Source organism: Coturnix japonica, chromosome 1 (assembly GCF_054131305.1).
Source record: "Coturnix japonica strain WE chromosome 1, WE-NBRP24, whole genome shotgun sequence".
NCBI lineage: Eukaryota > Metazoa > Chordata > Aves > Galliformes > Phasianidae > Coturnix > Coturnix japonica.
In genome coordinates this window covers 34,421,880-34,441,981 of record NC_140663.1, presented here as the reverse complement: position 1 = coordinate 34,441,981, position 20,102 = coordinate 34,421,880, and the positions used below count along the sequence as shown (strand labels likewise).

The window sequence follows — 20,102 nt, the reverse complement described above, 5'->3', positions numbered from 1 at the left end:
TAGATGAGATATAAACAAGTTTGTTGGTGTCATTTACATGAGATTAAATGGAAATTTATTTCAGTGATATTTCAGATAACTGCAGCGATAAGCTAATTTGAAATTGCAGTATCTTGCCTTGTGTATTTAAATGAGATCAATTATCTTAGCTAACATATGCTTATGTAAGTAGAACAATAAAACGATGAAAAGGTCACAAAGGCAAAAGTATATTATGCCCATGGACCGGGTACTTTCAGTCCTTTGAAATTACACCACTACATGACACATGACCTTGTCACAGAGGCTGAAGGAGTCTCCTATCAACAACAAAGATTTACACAACATCTCCACTCAGACACCTTAGCACCTTTTGGATGCTAAATCCCTGTCTCAGGCAAAAGAACTGCTCATAAATAGGCTCTGGAGTCCAGTGGTAGTGAAAGAGTGTGTTTCTTCATCTAAGCAATATGCTACATTGGAAGCAAAAGTTTATTGTTACAGCAGTATTGAAAATTCCCAGCTTTAATAATTCTCTTGAAATGTGAACTCAGCCATGCTGCAAACTTAGTGTTTTTTATGGTGTCAAATAAAATGCAAAAGCCTTTTTTCACTTAGCACAGTAAGTGCTGTACCCTGATGTCACACGCATCACAATTTTGTATGTCTAAATGGAAACCTTTAATATCTGAACAAGAATTGAGTTTACATAATCTATTAAAGCTTAAGAGTTTCACATCTAGCTATTGAAACTTGAGGGAGGCCCTGCAGAGTCACAAGCACTTGAATGGGACGATACAACTGTGAGCTCCAGGTTGCATCCCATAGGATCATGTGCATGGCAGAAGGAAGATCATCTAGTCCAACTGTCAACCCCTCCCCACCATGCCCATTAATCGTGTCCCTCAGTGCCACATTGACAGTGTTCTTGATCACCTCCAGGGGCAGTGACTCCACCATCTGCCTTTGTGGAGAGAAGTCTTCTTTCCTACATCTCTTATTAACACAGACAGGAAGACTTCACAAACCAAGAATCAGATGGGCTGTTCCTGAGAGTACAGGAGAGAAAGGCTGCCTGCTTGATTTCCAGCCTTGACACCACCTTGGAATGAAGCCGCTATTGCAGAGAAAGGCTGACCTTGCTCTGAGATGGAAAGATCACTTTGCTGCCAATTTTCGAACACCTGCTCTAAGGCTGAAGTTATTAAAATGAAAGAGCACAACAAATTAACAAATTTTAATGCTGCATCTTTTTCACATTCACAGAATGTCTCATTTTCACATTAAAAAAAAAAATCATTTTGTTATACCATGGCTATATAACAACTTAAAGGGTCAGAAATAGGCAATCTGAGTGCCTAAAAATGATATTTTCATGGGGAAAAGTGGGTGAAATGTCAGATTGTCTTACATCAGCAACTGCAATCTGACTCTGAAAAAGGGAAAAGCTCAGCAGCCCCCTGAGCCAAATTCACAGCTTCTTCAACAGCGTGCTCAACTCTTTATAGTTTTAGTGTTTTTTAGTAAATTCACTTTCTTGATTGCAGTTTCTGTTAGCCCCAGACCCTGCGTGTTTTGTACCACTTCCATTCATCCGAAGGGATACCCAACTGGGGACACAAATTGGCTGCTGAATAGCCCTCTTGGACTCCATGCTGTTATTTTCAACCTCAGATGGAAGAGAAAATGCTCTCTAGTGCCCTTGTTTCCATATAGAAAGAAACAACAACAACAAAAAAACACCACTAGAAAAACAACCCACACATAAAAATGTACCAAACATAGAAACAAACAAACAAGTCTTTCAAACGCAAAACAGAAGGAAAACCAAATTATTTATGTTTAAATATTACTTCAAAACCATTACATCCCAAATAGAGCAATCAGAAGGCATTATAAAATATATGCTTCTTGTAACAAAGAGCAAAAATACCCCGAAGAGCGATTCTGTAATACTTCAGTAAGAGCTTATATGCATTAGAGATGAGCTTCTATAGCTTTCTTACCGACAAAACAGCTTTCATAGGCAGTTTTTTCTTATAACAGGATCTGCCCAGCAGACATAAATACATTTCTGTCAGATTCACCAGTCTGCCATGGATATAAGAAAATATCTTGAGGAGACATGGGTATGGTTTTACGCACTTCTTTAATCCTTCAGCTCTTCGGTTCTCAGATGACTGAGATCTCTTCATATACTGTATTTTTAATATTCCAGCTAAACTTTCTGAGCACCTTACAGTCTACTGCTCCTACCGAAGGATAAGATCTTTTAGATAATAACATTTCTTGAAGTGTGACTGCAAATGGAGTAGAATTATAGTCTGTAATATGTAATTGTAGTAGACTATAACATGTAATTCCAGAAAGCACCTTCCTTGTGGTCCTTCTGGCACTCACTCAAGCTATAAGATGTTCTTTACCCTATTCCAGAAGCCCTGTCCTGGATGGAGACAAGGCTACCTGCTGTCAGTGTTGGTAATTCACAACAAGCAAGCATGAATCATGCATACATGAAGCATGTGTGAACAAGATTAGATAGGCTTTGATCCAGAAACTGAGCATTCAGTGTGAGATGTCTGCCACCCAAACCACGGCAAGGGAATGGAGGGAGCTATAGGAGTCAGAGAAACTGAGGAGGACTACTCATTTGGCAGGTAATGAGGTGCTGGGCACTGGTGAAAAGCACTTCTAGTAGACTACCCTTGGAGAAAATGCCCTTGGTATGGATTGCATCATCTGATGCTTGTAGAGGATTGTGATCTCAGGCAAACATTTAGAGAGATGTACAGACAAGAGTGTCCTCTGTTCCCTGTATTCCTTCTGCATCCTCAGCTGTAACAGTTGGTCCAGATTAGGGCACTGATTTAACAAAAAAAGGTATACAGATCACTTAAGAGTCACTTGGAGATAGAGCAATGACAAGAGGCTTTGATCATAGACTGTGAGGAACAGCTTTCTCTCAAAGTTTGTGAAGGATATAGGAGCATACAGACCAGAAAACTTGGTCCTACTTAGCGTTCTGGGAGCCTGTGTAACAAAGTAAAGAAGAATTGCTCCAGTAGAGCAAGTGAAATGTAAGGAATAAAATACAGAAAGAAAATAAGATGTGAAAAGATTTGAAGAAAGGGACAGGAAGGAAGAAAGGAAGGAAGTGATTTCTATCCAAGATTGTTATCAGGTTTGGTGGAGAATCACACCAGACAGTCTCTCTCAGTCTGCCGTTGAAATAGATGTATTTACTTAATTGCCACCAGGGTAGGAGTCTGTGCTTCTGTATTTGTGCCACTGCAATTATTTTCCTAGGAGTGAAGCATCTGAATTTTAATATCCCATATATTCAGTGCAACACAGCATATTACAATATCTTGACCTTTTCAATGTTCCATAAATTGATTGACTGGTTGTTCCTGTACTCCCTTGTTTATAGCTCTAGAAACCTTAGCAGAAGAGGTAACATGGGCATCTCTGAGTCATACCTCCAATGTTTATCAGCTCTTTCTGAATTGCACTGCTGCTCTCTTGAAGACTTGACAGAAGCTTCACACTGTGCGCCCGAGGTGCGGTAGCATACAAAATTGTGCCAGAGAAGGCAGGGATAAGAGCTACAGGCTGGCTCATAAGGCCCACCACAGGTGGTCCTGTTGTAGGTCACATTGGTTGAACAGTGTTGTTACCAAATTGTGATATTTCCAGTGAGTTATTCTGACAGCCAGATAAACCTTCAGCTAAATAAATAACAGGCGTAGCCTTCAACCAACCAAATGCAACTGTTTAATTAACGTGCTTATTCTAAGTAAATTAAAAGGCAAGGAATTGGGAGGGAGGGAGCCTTCTGATCTTTTAAGGATGAATAAAGCAGAAAATGCAATACCAGATCTAAACATGAAAGCGAGTGAATCCTCTTAAAGCTGAGGATGCAACAGTAATGCAAAGCAGGAAAACAGCTTTTCATTTTCAGCCATAGACTCAATCTGGTGGACTAATAGTAAGAAGATACAAATTGTAATAAATTGTGGTTTCTGGAGGAAGGCTTGAACATCAAACCAAAATAGGAACCATTTCCTCTTTCTCACTGCCTGTCTTACAGCAAAGAAGGGAGATCTAAACCAGTAGCCACACAGGACAAAATCCAGCTATAAGAATCTGTTGCAGTTGCAACTAAGAGAATTTTTCACTTCTTGTGAGATAACTAGAAAACCTTCTCTCCGATGCTTTTTAAGGGTTAGCATATGGGTATCTCTCTGTCTAGAGAGATAGTATAGACATAGCATTGACTCTTTTCCTGCCTGCTGAGGAGGGAAATACCCACTCTGTAGTGGCTTAGAAGTATTAGACACACACACAAATCAAAAGGCATAAATAAATAAAAAAGTAGAAATGCCATATCCATCTGAAGTCCTTCTTGTGAGAATAGATGTAGAAGGTTTTCCTGAAGGAACCTCCAGAGCCCCGTTCACATGTTCCTTAGAGGCTCACACATCCATGCAATGAGTGTGTAAGATGAGAAGAGACCAGAATGGCTGTAGTAAGCTTCATGCAGGCATCCTTCAAAAACTCCTATCTGCCCCTTCAAACAGTGATACCAGCAGCAGAAAGTCCTGTTTTGTATCAGAGTATTGGGCAGAACAGGGGGGGCATGCTGCTACCTGTATTACCAAAGGTGGAGCAGGCAGGCAGGACCTGCAGCTTGGCTCTGTTAGACTGACCACTACCCGAAACCTGCTGGCACCATGTTACTACTCCTTCTCTACCTCAGTTAATCCCAAGCTGTTCTAGTTTTGTGTGCACAGCACCTTTTTGAATCCCACATCTGATGTGGGGTGTGAGGGGTGCTGCGAGACCAAGACAAAACATGTGAGAGAGCCTAAAACATGTAGTTATAGCCTTCAGTCCCCGTCTCTTCTGCACCGCATGAGGAGCAGCGCTGCCTTCCCAGCCTCCTGCTGGAATAGTAAGATGAAAAATAATCGCATTACGGTGAATCCAGACAAAACAGAGCAGCCAGTTCTGGGAAGGGGAAAGAATGTTTAAGAATTTCTCTCTTCTTTCAAAGGCATAAATCTTAAGATTGTTAAAATAAGTCTCCGTCTCAAGTTTTTGGGCAACTTGTTGGTTTTGGATGTCCATTTACCAATCATAGCAACATTCATACATTTCTGTCTTCTATTGAAGAGTGAGCAAAGCCTCAAAATGGTGGTAAGGTAACACTTTGCTATAGAAAGGGAAAGGGGAACTTCACAGAAACCAAGACAAAGGGTAACTGTACATTTAAAAGTGCAGGGAAAGGGGGAATTGCAGACACTTAGTCAAAATAAAGCCAGAGAAGAGGGCAATAAAGATAAGAAGAAACTGTCCGGAGACCTCTGACAAGAAGGATTAGATCCTCCCCCCGGGCAAGATGATGCCGACATGGGAGAACAATAACAGCAGATAACACCAAGAAGAAAACAGAAGAAGAATTTCACCCCAAAACATCGGCAAGGGTCGCGGGGAATGGGGTCAGGGGGAATGAGGGAATGGGGTCGCGGGGAACGGGGCCATAGGGAATGTAATGAATATGTAATCAAACTGAGGAGGAGACTATTGATTATGTATTAGCTTAACCTATATCTGTAACACACTTTTCTCTTTACGGTGTGCAAGTTTGGAGGAGCTATCCCCCTTGCACCCGGCGCTGCGCAACGCTGGAATAAACATACCTGCTTTATAACCCATCTCTGGATTATAGAGTTTGATTCCGCAAGTCAATTTGGCACCCCAGATGGGACCCTCTCTGTTCGGCTGCAGGACCAGCTGAGAAGGGGGACGCCTTTGGCGCGCCCCGAGATTTCTCGGAAGGACTCCCCTCCCTCATCTGATCACTGCAGGAGCAGACAAGAACCATCTATCGGCGGACCAGGTATGTGAAATGGGGGACCTGTAAGTCGTGAGGAGACGTCCTACGCAGGGCACAGTGGAGTCGGCGTGCTCCCCCCCAGGGATGTGAGCTCACGGGTTAGGTTAGGTTGCCGGCTGGGTTAGGAGGACTCCCTAGGGAGTGCCTACAAAGGGGCCAGTAAGTCGTACGCATGGTAAAAGAGCTATTGCTCACATTCAGGTGATTGCTAATTGGGCAGAGCTTGTCTGCTCTCTGGTACAGGGTGATTTGGGTAATCCTGGGATAATTGGTATTGTACAGTGCTGTTTATATAGGTGACCTAAGTCAACAACTAGCACCGGTGTTCTTAACATCTTTGGTTAAGCTTAACAAATGATATATTGTAATTGTGCTTGAATTGTCGTGTGAGTGTGGTGTGAGTGAGACGCAGCACAGCTGCGGGGCGAGTGAGGAGTCCCGACCCGCGGTTCCGTCCTCCCGCGAGGGAAACGGCCGGGGACGGACGAAGCGAAAGTTGTCTCCAATACTTGTTTGTCTTTGTTTTAATACATGTTTATTTTGTATTATTAATTACTGGTTGTTGTAAAGTATGTGGTCATAAGTCATAACAATGCTGTTGTGTCAGAAGTGGTTTTACTTATAAAAGAATACGGTGGTTTATATTAAGTTACGATGGGGAAATCACAGAGCAAAGAGGTCCCTGCGCGCTCACCCCTGGGGTGTATACTGGCACATTGGCGAGATATCGCTGGGGAACCAGGAGGAACCCTGAGCCGAAAAGAAAAAAAATCCTGATTAAATATTGTAATCAGTGGTGGTTAATGTATAAGCTAGAGGACAGGGACAATGAACATATAGAGGGATGTCTATGTGGAATGAGTATCAAGCCATTTATGTGATACTGTGTTCTGCCTGCAAAGAGGTGTAAGGGAGGTGGGTCAGTCAGTGCTGGCTCTGTGGCGAGGGGTGTATAACTGAACGATATGGATTGCTAAGGGAAAGTTATAAGGTAGTAAGAGTGTTTATGGAAACTGAAGAACTGTGTTGTTTGATTTGTGGGTTTTGAAGGGAATGGGACAAACTGTTTGGCTGGTATAAGAAAGTGTAGTTGTTAATGTCATACGGAAGTATTGTTGATGGTACGTGGAAGTGTAAATGAGGGTACAAATAGTGGAATAGTGTACAGAGGAAAAAGGGTTAAAGAGAAAGTGAGTTTATCTGTGCTGGCATGAGAACAACCCCCCCGCACCATTCCCCTGCAATCAGAACTCTCAGAGTGGGAGAGGGAGCCAGGGTCAGAGACTGCTGCTGTAAACAGCAAAGGGGAAGGTGGAGAGGACAGGGCACTGGAAGTGAGAATAGCCTTCATGTGCAGAGATCTGGGAAATCTGAAATCTGGGCAGCACTGGATGGTTCTGGAGAGGAGGTGAAATGTAATGATTAGAGTTTGGAAAGTGAGAAAGTTTGGGAAGGACACAGGTTGAGGAAGGCAAAGATAAAAACAGGGATGTCAGGTCTGAAGAGAGGTGTACAATAAGAAGAAAACAAACAAACAACAACAACAACAACAAATAACAAAACAAACACCTGATTGAGAATCAGAGATGTTCAGGGAATTGAGAATAATAACAGCTGTTTCTGTTGTGGTGCTAGAGTAGGGCCATAGGACCCAGGGATCCCCCACGAGGAAAGCGGGGGGAGGGAGGCTTGAAGAGCCCAGGGAGGGCTCTGCCCCGCTGGAATGAAAGCAGTGTACAAACTGCAGTGGGACACTGGTAGAGAAATCCGACCAAGCTGAGTGAGAAGGAATTGTCTCTGATTGCAGAACTGAACAATGAGAACTTGGGAAGTTAACCCTAGCAGATACACCGATGAAACTGCAGCTAAGGAAGCAGGATAAAGTAGTTCATTTTCTGATGGATATGGGAGCTTCTTACTACCCATAGATGGTTTTGTAACATTAGTAGGTGCTACTGCCCAACAAGAAAAGGCTTACTTTTGGAATTAATTAAATATAAGCTAAGAAAACAAGTAGGAATACAGAAATTCTTGTACCTGTCAGGTTACCCTGGCAAGAAATTTAATAAAACTGGAGCTAAGGGTCAAACAATATTGGCTGATTAAGAATTGTAAGTCTGACTATTAACACAAACTGAGAAAAACAATGTTATACCCCCAGGAGCCACAGCAATCTCAACTAAGACACACTTAGGGGTGTGGGCATCAGGGCCAAAATTAAGCCCTAAATACAAGTTAAAAGCAAGAGCTCACCCACTCAGGGTAAAGTGGTGCCCTTTGAGGATATGTGACTGTAGAAGGACAAAAGAAATAATAGATAATTTTTTGAGTTTGAATTACTAATTGAATGGGAATCCAAGTACAAAACTCCAATTTTGCCAATTTGCTAAATTTTCGGATAACAAGTGCTTTAGTTTGGTAGAAGACATGAGGACAAGTAATGGAATTGTTGAATGGATACACTCAGTGATGGAAAATCCATGCACTTTATCAACCAAGTTAAGGAATGAATAGGTGGAGTTTACCTTCTGGATTTGAGGGATGTCTCTTCTGCCTGGTTTGGCTAAAGGAAGCCTAAGGTTATTTGCCTTTGAATAGGAAAACCCTAATAGAGGGAGAAGAGACTCAGTTAACCTGGACAGTGTTACCCAGGGTTGTGAGAACAGCTTAATGATTTTTGAGAACTAGTCAACTCATGAGCCTGAGACCTGGGATCCTCCATCCTAGGGTGGAACTTTACTGGAGCATGTGGATGCCACAGCAACAAAAGGACTGTGTACAATAGACTGAGAGTTTGCTGAGTTTCTTGGTTTACAGAAAGCACAAATAACTCAGAAATTACAGCTGGACTTTGGACCTTAAGGACTGCCAAGAAAGAAGCCATCTGCTAAGCCCCTGAGCTGCAAACTGTCAAGGAACTCCATACGTTCCCAGGAATGACAGGAGGATGCTGACCATGGATACACAGCTATGGACTGATGGTAAACCTCAAACAGCTTGAAGTGAGTAAGGGATGGTGCCTGAGGGCAGTGGCTGCACTAGTGCTCAATATTCAAGAAGCCTATAAATCTACACTGGGCCAAAGGACACCAGTTTTAATATCTCATACAGTGTTTACTGTATTGGAGGCAAAAGGGGGACATTAGTTCATTGGCTCTCACCCCAAAGATTCCTGAAATACCAGGCCATCCTGGTAGAGCAAGGTGTTGTAGAAATAATTGTGACTAATATTGTCAACCCAGTATCTTTCCTTAGCGGAACTCCCGGAGAACCACTATTACATGACTGCTTTGAATCAACTGAAGCTGCACATTCCAGCCGGTCAGTCGAACCTGAAGGACGAACCCTTAGAAGATGCAGAAGATGCCTGGTTTACCAGCAACTGCAGTTTTATGAGACAAGGAGACTGTAAGGCAGGACATGCAGTAACTGCTACTGACCAGGTAATCGAAGCACAACCACCAGCTGTGGGGACTTCCCCTCAGAAGGCTGAAATAACTGCCTTGACAAGAGCTTTAATCATATGGACAGATACTAAATATGTGTCACACGCTCATAGTACCATCTGAAAAGAGCAAGGATTGCTCACACACAAGAAAAACAGCCTGATTTAAATCTACCAATGGTTATTATATGTTGTAAAAGACATCAGAAATGTAACACTGTACAGGAAACAGAAAATAAGATGATAGATCAGGTGGCAGAACAGGCAGTTGAAGAGGGCTTCAATTCCAGACGGTAAACTTAAAATCTCTAAAGCCAAGTCAAAACCTGGAAAATATTATAAAGAGAACAGGAGTCCAATTAATAATTTAGAAAGGAAGAGAGCAAGCTGACAGATGTGTGCATGCCCAAATGGACACATTATTATGCCCTTTAGTATTTTATGGAAATTGGTTATAAGGGAAGATAAGAGAATATATTGGGCAAACCAACACTACAAAGTACAGTCCCAGTACCAGGAACAGGGCACAAGTGGGCCTCATGGGAGAGGGCCTTCCAGGGCAACAACGGCAAATTGAGTTCACAGAACTCCCAAGAAAAGGGGGGTACCACTGTATGAAAACTTCTGTAACCTTAGAAACAATTGAGGATGCTGCTGCAGATGCTTGATGGACAATCCAAAAGGAGATATCCTGTTTATCCAAAGATGCATTGCAACATGGAGTAGGCAGGGATAACACCGATTGGGGAATAGTTTTCTCTGGATCATGGGATAAACTTACTAGTTGCCAAATTTAGGATGACTAAAACAGCTTTTCTTAGCCTGCATCACCTTGCTACTCTTGGTGTGTTTCACTTGTGTTGTTATAAGATGTCTTTTGTGTCTGTACCAAGGTACTGGAAGGGAATACGAGGTTTGGAAAAGACATGAGCTGAGACAAAAGGTAGAGAGCGGAGCCTATTTTGAGACCCATTAAGAATCTAGCAGGTAAAAGCCTGCTAGATTAAAGAAAAGGGGGGAATTGAAGAGTGAGCAAAGCCTCAAAATGGTGGTAAGGTAACACTTTGCTATAGAAAGGGAAAGGGGAACTTCACAGAAACCAAGACAAAGGGTAACTGTACATTTAAAAGTGCAGGGAAAGGGGGAATTGCAGACACTTAGTCAAAATAAAGCCAGAGAAGAGGGCAATAAAGATAAGAAGAAACTGTCCGGAGACCTCTGACAAGAAGGATTAGATCCTCCCCCCGGGCAAGATGATGCCGACATGGGAGAACAATAACAGCAGATAACACCAAGAAGAAAACAGAAGAAGAATTTCACCCCAAAACATCGGCAAGGGTCGCGGGGAATGGGGTCAGGGGGAATGAGGGAATGGGGTCGCGGGGAACGGGGCCATAGGGAATGTAATGAATATGTAATCAAACTGAGGAGGAGACTATTGATTATGTATTAGCTTAACCTATATCTGTAACACACTTTTCTCTTTACGGTGTGCAAGTTTGGAGGAGCTATCCCCCTTGCACCCGGCGCTGCGCAACGCTGGAATAAACATACCTGCTTTATAACCCATCTCTGGATTATAGAGTTTGATTCCGCAAGTCACTATTAACAAGAACATTTTGAACAAGCCAAACAGAACTAAGCCTGATCACATCTGCACTGATATGACTTCCTACACTGCTGAAACTTGAACTACTTGGACACTGACCATCACAATATGCAGCAATATTATACCCAGCAATAAAGATCAGTGAAAGCTGATCACTGGCACAACATTCTGCATGTTATCCTCTTTCTTTAGGCAATAAAGAGTATAAATCATGGGCATTGTTCTAAGAAACAAAAGGTTCTCTACTACTGGATTATATTGCTTAATGCTTTCTTTACCTATGGCTATGCTACAGTTTGTGCCTTAAAAGAGACTGTACATTTTCTTACCAACTTGATGGAAGAAGCGTCAATGTCAGGAGGCAAAGAGTATCTATTATCCATATCATCCATGGATAAAAAAACTCAGGACTGACAACCAAGAAGTCTGCAGTAGCATCATTCTGTGACTGATTGTGAGAAAGGCACAAGAGAAAGGGCAGATGCCTTCCAGAGCAGCAGATGTCAGCAGTGTAGGCAAGAAAGAATGGAAACCTATAGAAAGAAAGTAGCTTTCTGTAATGGTGGAGGTAATTGATGCATATATGTCTCACTCTTTATTTTCAAATTAACAGTAAAAATCTAATACCTAGAAAGGTATTAGGCCATAATGTGAGATTGTTTGGAATGGGATAAACAATTATTAAGTGTATTGTTATGATATGTTATCAGTATGCATAATTTAGTTTATATCAACTAAACTCCAACTAACAGAGGGCTCTGAAGTAGACGCATTCTAAGGGGAAACATTGCCTTGCAAAGTTTTCTATCCAAGTGGGCTATTTTGGAGTCAAAGAGAGGACTTGCATATTCACATGATAGACCTGTGCCAGAGCCACTAAATGGACAATAACTTCACAGTACTTGCATCTTATACTTGGCAGGAAGGATATTTTTCTTTTATTTTCTTTCGAACCTACTATGTCTTATTTTCATTGCCTTGTCATGGATTTTCACTGATTTCTTTGCAATTTGGCCAAACATGGAGAGAATGATGGATTTGGATTTGTGCAATATTTTACTGCTTAGGATGCATTGCCAATACAAGATGCATTTGAAGATCTTTCAAATAGACTCCGCTGAACACACAGTGAAAAGGATTTTACTCATAAAAATTAAAGGGAGGCATACAGTTTTCTTTCAAGAAAACAAGAATGAGTCATCCACGCATGCATTTGATTTCCAGATCCAAGACTTTGCTGTCTAGACTTACGGTTTTGATTTTTCTAAACACTTAATCAGTCTTTCTGTAGGCCGTTACATCCTGATGTCAATACAAAGTTCACGAGAACATAAAAAGCAAAGCAAGGTGTGCAGAGCTTTTCTCAAGCTGAGAATTTGAAATAGTTCTCCAGAGAGAAGAAAAAGTTAAGATAAAAAAAAAATCAAAGATACCTAAATTGGGGACCTCTTGGTTCCCTCCACATGTGATCCATGGAGAAGTATCTTCCTACTTGCACTGAAATCTGCAAAAATCACTTATGGCTCCTCAGGATAAGCAGATCTTGGAAACTCTACTGTTGAGTAACAACTGCAGTTTTGTTCTGAGCTCTGCGAGACCACCAGAAGATTGGCAGATGAGTTGCATAAGAGAGACAGCGCATGTTGGCAGGTGGAATGAGAGCAATGATAAATGACATAGAGTCACACGGAGGAGCCCTGGATGAATGGTTTCTCTTCCTGGAGTCTATATGCACAAGATGGAAATGTGCAGCAGAGTTGTGTCCATGCTTTCTCTTTCTATTCCAGTTACAGTGGAATAAATAATCCATTGGAAAACTGGGGATCAGAAAACAGATTTACAGATGAGAGTACTCTATAACCCTAAAGCTGCAAGTGGCATTTTTGTAATTAAATGAATGAGCCCTTAATTGGCAGGATTGAGGCTCGGGCTTTTGAGTTCCTCCATGGTCACCACAGAAACAAACATCCTTCACCTCATCTCCTGAGGAGCGGCAGCTGATTAGGAGTAGGAATTTTGGCTTCTAAAGGCTACTTTGTGGGTGCTGCATTGGCTACAAGATTTTGGTACTGCCCAGGTGTGTCCTAACCCTCCAGAACATTTGGTGCAGCAAGTCTGAGAAAAGTAGTGGTGTCTCCTAGAAAGCAATCCACCTTCCATCTGCAGCCAAACAACACCTGCTGTTGAAGCAATCACTTACTTGCATGGTGCTACAGGTGCAAAAATATTGCTTGTCTGCCCAGTTCTCCCACGTTTGTTGCTGTGATATTAAAATAAGTCCTCAGAAGATATATATAAGCCTTCATCAAACCAGCTGATATTTAGCTTCAAGCAGCATATTGATTTATTCTTAGTAAGGAACAAAGAGAAAGAAAAAAATAAAAGAAATAGCAAGGGAAAATAAATTCATGTGCAGGAAAAAGAAGACAGCCCATGAAATTATCTCTCCAGGACATGAAGACCTGCTCCAGGAAAAGGCAGCAGGCAGCCCAGCTTGGCAACCCAAGGGACAACCTGCTGTCACCAAGAGAAACTCTGCTCAAGACTCACTCTCTTCTCTGCCCAGACAAAAGAAGGCAGCAATAACTATTTAAAAAAGCAGGCTTCTCATCTCCCCAATATGAATTAGTTATTGTCCCGAAGGAGGAGGCTACATTTAATCCCCAGTAAGCTTGCTGACTTCACCTTCATCATGCCACCTGTAATGGAGCAAGGTGTACTCAACACAAACACACTGGCAAGTTCCAGAAGTGACGTGAGGTTTCATTGCCTGAGTGGGCTGTCAATCTTCCCTTTGTGCTCTGGAAAACAAGGCCAGTAGGCAGCTGTTTAATCATTTGAGTCTCCCCTCGTAAGGAACACTCACATTTGCTCTCTTATTCGTGCGGACTCTCAAGGCAGACACAGAGCAGCTGGAGCTGTGTTCCCCCTATCCACCCACAGCAAACTTCAGGGACACGGGCCGTGGTTCATACAGTGACACAGAAAGGCACTTTTTTGCCCTTCCAGTCCTCATCAGAATATTCAGAAACAACCAGAAAACTTGCAGCTTTGAAGGTATCCATAATTTGAACCATTTTCTCCTTGCATACAGTATTGACACCACTTACTGTTTCAATAATGGTTTTCCCTGTAAGTTTTCTAGGTCAGAATTTGGTTGATACTGTTATTGCTTATTACCTCACTATGACGGTATCACATACATTGCATGACATATTCAAAAGACGTGGGGATTGTAGGGAAATGCTATCTTGTATGGGAAACTGGTAATCACAGCTTGAGCCTCTGATTAATCAGCTGAAGCAAGTGTCGGGTCAGCTGTGGGAGCACAAGTGAGGGTAATTCAGCTGTGCTCCCGGAAGGGGTGGAGCTTGACTCCACCTCCTCTGGGCCTCATTTAAGGGCTGACCACCACTAGAGGCAGCATCTCTTGGAGATAGTTCCTTGGTGGAGATTGCCTCAGTATTTCCCAGTGAGGGTATTCATGTTGGTGAGTTTTTCCTCATAAATAACCTTTTGGATATCTGTTACCATCTTTGTATCATTCCACCTTACACATTTCCTTTACTTGCATGGCTGAAACGCTTAGGAAAAAATGGAGAGACTCTCATGTTCAGTCTCTGCAGGTCTGACATTATTTATTATGATTACTATATCAAAGAGAGAGGGCGATATGAGCTTAGGGAAAAAATACCTGAAGCATAGTTGTCACCACCTTTAAAGAGCCATTTAGAGTCATTAGAATTCAACTTAAGCTCTTAAAAATGCAGGTTTACAAATTTTAATAGCTATTGGCAAGGAAAGTTTGTGCTCATGACCTTTGAGTAAAGCTGCACTCTGGCCCCAGCTCATAGAATCAATTTTCATGTTCCTCATAATGTTTTCCTGAAGTACTCAAAGTAAAAATTACACCTCATATAGACATGATGTGAAGTACAATCTGACACAAGGTACGGTGGTTCCTTGGAAATAAAATAAAACAGTGGAAGTATAGAAATGTTTCTGCTTCTTGGTCCTCACCATTTGAGGCAGGAGAGGATGGAGCCCTCCTGGTGGCACCATACTGTCCCCAGCATCTTCCCCTGGCCAGGATTGAGGATAGCAAGGGCTGGAAAAAGCTCTGTTCTGTCTTTTTTAGAAAGTAAGCAGAGAAGATGCTTTGTTTTTAGAAGTAGGTGACAGCTGAAAGTGTGTCTTGTGAAATTTCTCTATGACGAATGTATAGCATCCCTGGAGGAAAAAAGGAGTTTGCCAAGTTAAGACATTTTCTGTTCTTACATAACTAAAGCTGCTTTGATCTAAATTTGACAAGTGATCTGTATATTATACTACCGCAACCACTTTAGTCTTTCTAACTCAAAAAAAAAACAAATAGCCCAGGGACCAAAACCTGCTCTCAGACATCCTTGTTGCGGAGCTCCCACTGCTTTCAAATTACTGAGAATGAAAGGCAGGTATGGCAGAGGAGCAGGCAGCAAATGCTGCTCCCAAGTTGCTAGGAGCGTTTGTGCAGTTCGGGTCCTGGGATGCTGGTGACTCACCTTGGAAGCTCTGGGTTGGTGTCCCACCTGAGATCCCAGCTCCTTTCCTGGGACCATCAGCAGTGCTGGGGCTTGCATGAGGAGCTAAACCAGCACTGAACAATCACAGAACCACAGAGGTCAGAAGGGACCTCTGGAGATCATCTTGTCCAACCTCCCTGTGAAAGCAGATACCCTACAATAGTTTGCACAGGTAGGTGTCCAGATGGGTCTTGAATATCTCCAAAGAAGGAGACTCCAGAACCTCTCTGGGCTACCTATTCTAGTGCTCCGTCATCCTCGCTGTTAAGTTCTTCAGCATATTTGTGTGGAACTTCTGATGTTCCATTTCTTGGCCTGTTGCTGCATGCCGTATCACTACATGCTACTGAAAAAAGTCTGGCCTCATCCAGTTGCCTCCCGCACTTTAGATATTCCCCTAATCTGCACTGACACTGCCTCATTTTATCTATCTATCTATCTATCTATCTATCTATCTATCTATCTATCTATCTATCTATCTATCTATCTATTTCTTCTCAGAGGGAGCAGTATTTTACCTCATCCGTGAAAATTACTGACACATAACGCCAACCACCTTTAAAAATAGCCCATGAGGTCTATAAAGTATTACTTATAAACTCTTAGTCTGCTTAATCATCTATTTCTCAATAACGTCTGATTGAAATATGGGTCAACTTTGGCTCATTAACACCAAAGTGACTTCAGCATTCCCTCTACCTGTACTTCTACCTAAACATATATTTATATATAACATATAACGATGTATATACATATAATGTAATACCATTTTTAAGTTCAATAGTATGAGAAGGGCCGTGAGGGAATGCTGCTGTGTATTGTGACACCAGGGTTGTCCTCTGTACAGAGCTCCCTGTTCTTTGAGCAGTTTCTAAACACTATACTCCAAAGGCAGCAATTACAGATCCATTAACACACATTTTAAAATCCTTAAATACAGATTTGTTTGCTGCATTGTGTCAGAGACCACAGTGTCCTCTGATGGAAGCTCTATGGCTTCTATTTGTAACATTTTTACTTCACATCTTCCACTAACTGTCCTATAACTTCTAGCTTTTTTATATACTAGTCCTCCCTTCCCCATACTCAGTTACAGCCCTGTAGTAACTGTGAACCAAGAATAGTTGCCTTCTAGCTGGGAAATTAAGACAAACAGTGCTGAAAATACTCAGGCTCCTTTCACGATACTTTCCCGATGTCAGTGCCAGCTCTGCAGAAAAGGGGTCCTGGCCATGCCTTCACCATGAACCCAAGTTACAAAGCCCAAAAATAATGTCTAATGAACATAGTCAAGCTTAAAGCTGTCTTCTGCAATTGTTAGTCTCAGGTGGCCATCCACCAGTGTCCCAAAGCTGATGCATTAGTTTCACCAAAAGAAGGGCACATATACCACAAGTTTGGTTTGTTTTTAAATTTTTATTAATTTTTAAAATTTTTATAAAATTTTATAATTTTTATAAAATTTTATAAATTTTATAGATTTTTATAATTTTTATAAAATTTTATAATTTTTTATTAATTTCTATTAAATTATTATTAAAACATATACATCGATGAAATATCAAAGTATATGTTTTAATAATATGCATTTTCTGATCTACATTAAATATATTTAACTATTTAACTATATTTTCAGTGTGGACAAAGATGATTCTTCTTCACTCCATGTGGTCCTGGCATCTAAAAGCCTGGACTAACATGGAATATGTAGAAATGCCGTTGGCTACCAGGATATGGGTCTAGCTGTCTCTGTCTCCTGGCTGCTCGGATAGATGTCTTCATGGTCTTGCTGTACTCCAAACGCTGCCTTAAGTAAGCAGCTTCTTTTGAAATCCATCAGATGTAGCCTGCTGTAGCGGTGTTTCCCAAAGAAGTCTCTGCTGCATCGCATCTCTGCGGCCTCCTCGTGCCTCTGCTATCAACAGCCCCTGCCTACTCAAAGGACAGAAATGTGTCCAAGTCCTCTTGCTGTACCCTGAGCCTGAGCTCAATGCAGAGGACTCTGCAAGAGGTGGTTGTCAGCCGGAGCTTGCAGAAGCAGACGGAGGGCCTCAACTCGCGCTGCACTGTTGACAGTCGAGGCATAGCTACCCAGGCTTCTCTCGCCAGTTCCTGGAACCAGGCTGCAGTTTTCTCCATATCCTGGAGAGTCTGTAGGAGGCTGAGCATCTTCTCTCTCCCCAGGTGGTCCTCAGGGTGGTGAAGGAAGGACAGTGTAGTCTCACATCAGCTGCTCCCTTGTGCATATTCAGTTCAGCACTCTGGCTACCGCACTGTTGGTTTGTTGTGGAGAAAACATTTGGGAGCAATTCCGACTGCCTGCTGAGTGGTGTCTTCTCCATGTCCAGAGTGCTCGTCTGTAGGACAAGTGGGCGTCTCTCAATTCCTATAGATCAGCAGGCCTATGAGCCCATCTTGCAGCTCCTGCAACTCCTGCAGTGCCTGCTCATAGCTGTCTGAATCTTGCACCAGATGCTGGAAGAGGTTGAGCGGTTGGGACGCTCGGAATTCCTGCGGCAAGATAATCTCCGCAGGCACGTCCTCATTTCCTATGAGGAAATGGTTCAGGCGTTTTTCCTCCACACAGCAGCGCAGGTAGCGCAAGATGTCATCCATCCGCTGCAGGAAATAGCTCCCATGCCAGCTTTCCAGAGGGATGGCAGTCAGGAGGTGCATGATCACTGTCCTCAGTTGGTAGGGAGAAAAAGTCTGGCCCGCCAGGATGTGGGCACCCACTTGCACATATCTGAGGTTGTTGAAAGTGTTCCCCTGGTCATGGGTGGCTATGTGCTGGAAAAACTTTTCCTCAGCCACCGCACAACTCTGTGGCCAGGTTGTGCTGGGGGTAAAAGCAGCCTCTGTCTCCTGGCTGCTCAGAAAGATGTCTGTATTTTCTTGCTGGACGCCAAATACAGTCTCAGCAACGAAGTCTGTTTTGCAGATGTCTGTCAGGTGAATCCTGCAGGAGCGCCTGCAGAACGCCACATTCATAGTGCATGTCTCTGCCTCAGGCATGTATTTCCAGGCATTTGTGATCAGCACCTGGAACCATCGGGCAGTCTTCTCCACGTCTAGGTAGGCGTCCTTGCAGAAGTCACGTAGCAGGCTGGGGTGCTGATCTCCCAGCTCTTCCTTGGAGGTGTGGAGGAAACACCGCATACCCATCTCCTGCTCCCTCCCGCACGTGCATTCCAGATCTACACGGATGCGAGAGTTCCTTGCTGGCAGCTCCCCTGCGGCACCCAGATCGAGGTGGAAAACGTGCCCACGGGGGGCCGACAGGGGCACAAGCAGGCGGAAGTTGGGTTCATTCTCAGGGGGACACCAGCCTTCATAGGCACTGCCCACCCCGATGGGGTGCTCTGGCACTGGAAAGAAAGTATCTGACACGAGATACTGGCATAAGTTGATGAGGCGACCAAAGAGGAGGAGTATCTGCTCACAGTTATCTCGATGAATTTGCTCTGGCCAGAGCGCATCAGCACAGAGAAGATCACTCCCCTCCTCTTCCGCTTTCTCCTGCTGCACCTCCGGTTCCCATTGCTCCTCCTGCTGCTCCTGCTCACGGATGGAGCTCTCCTCATCACTGATGTCTTCACTTCTCTGGAACTTTTTATAGATCTTCCACATGAACCAGAGAAAAAGGAAGAGAATGCAAAGAACACTGCAAACCTTCCAGTAAGGCAACACAGAGAAAAGCAAGGCTTGAATATCCACCCTGCTCTTCTCCAGGTTGCTGTCTTCTAATTGTGGAAGTGGAAGCGGAAGCTTTTCCATCCGCTTTCGCAGAAACACCTCACGCATGCGTTCAAGAAGGCGGCAAACCTTCCAGTAAGGCAACACAGAGGACAAGGCTCGAATGCCTATCCAGCTCTGCCCCAGGTTGTCTACGTGCTGCCACTGCAGTGTCATCTGCTCTTGCAGAAACACCTCACGCTCACGCATGCGTTCAAGCGTATCCGCATCCAACTCATCACCAACGAAAGCCACTGTCCGCGCCAACAAGGCGAAGAAAAATGCCAAAGCCATGATCTGGAAGAGATGAGAGAGGGGAGGTCAGTGGGGCTGGGTGGGAGCTCGAGCACGGCTGGGGGAGCATGGCCAGGAGCCACACACATCCCCTGGGGTCAGGTAGGAGCGGGGCCGAGGGAGCTGGGAGGTAGCGGGGGCTGAGGCCAGCGCTGCTGCTGACTGCCCAGAGAGCCTCTGCCGGCACTGCAGGCTCCCAAACCCCTCGCGGGCCGCAGGTCGCGCCCGGCCCAGCATAGCCTTCCCCCTGCTGCTGCACTCACCGCTGGCCCAGGCCAAAGTGCAGCAGCGCTGCCTGCTGCTGGCCTCGATGCCAGCCCCGCATTGTGACGCGCTGTGCCGTCACAGACGCCCCATCCCCACCCTTCGGCCCCACCCTTCGGCCCCCTCAGCTGCCCTGGGCTTCCATGGCCACGGCATCGACCCTGTTCTGAGGCACGTGGCCGGACTGGATTGCCTTTGTTTCCCTCGGGTTTTACTGCAGAGAAAGCAGTTGGCTTCATATATTGTACTACTCTAAGGGGCAATTACAGATTAAACACATCTTGTTCTTAACCTGATTTTTTTGGTTGCATTTGC

At 43.6% G+C, this 20,102-nt stretch overlaps 1 protein-coding gene across 1 annotated transcript; it reads right to left on the bottom strand.

Annotated features, from left to right (window-relative positions):
* Nucleotides 1–17,089: 17,089 nt before the first annotated feature.
* On the bottom strand, nt 17,090–19,532 carry LOC107310721 (inositol 1,4,5-trisphosphate receptor-interacting protein-like 1). The gene has a single exon (XM_015856607.3). It carries the CDS (start codon nt 19,521–19,523, stop codon nt 17,874–17,876), a length of 1,650 nt encoding a protein of 549 aa, XP_015712093.3. The 5' UTR covers nt 19,524–19,532; the 3' UTR covers nt 17,090–17,873.
* Between the last annotated feature and the right edge of the window lie 570 nt (nt 19,533–20,102).

Coding starts and splice junctions, on each gene's coding strand:
- LOC107310721 (XM_015856607.3), bottom strand. CDS start 19,523: ATGGCTTTGGCATTTTTCTTCGCCTTGTTGGCGCGGACAGTGGCTTTC.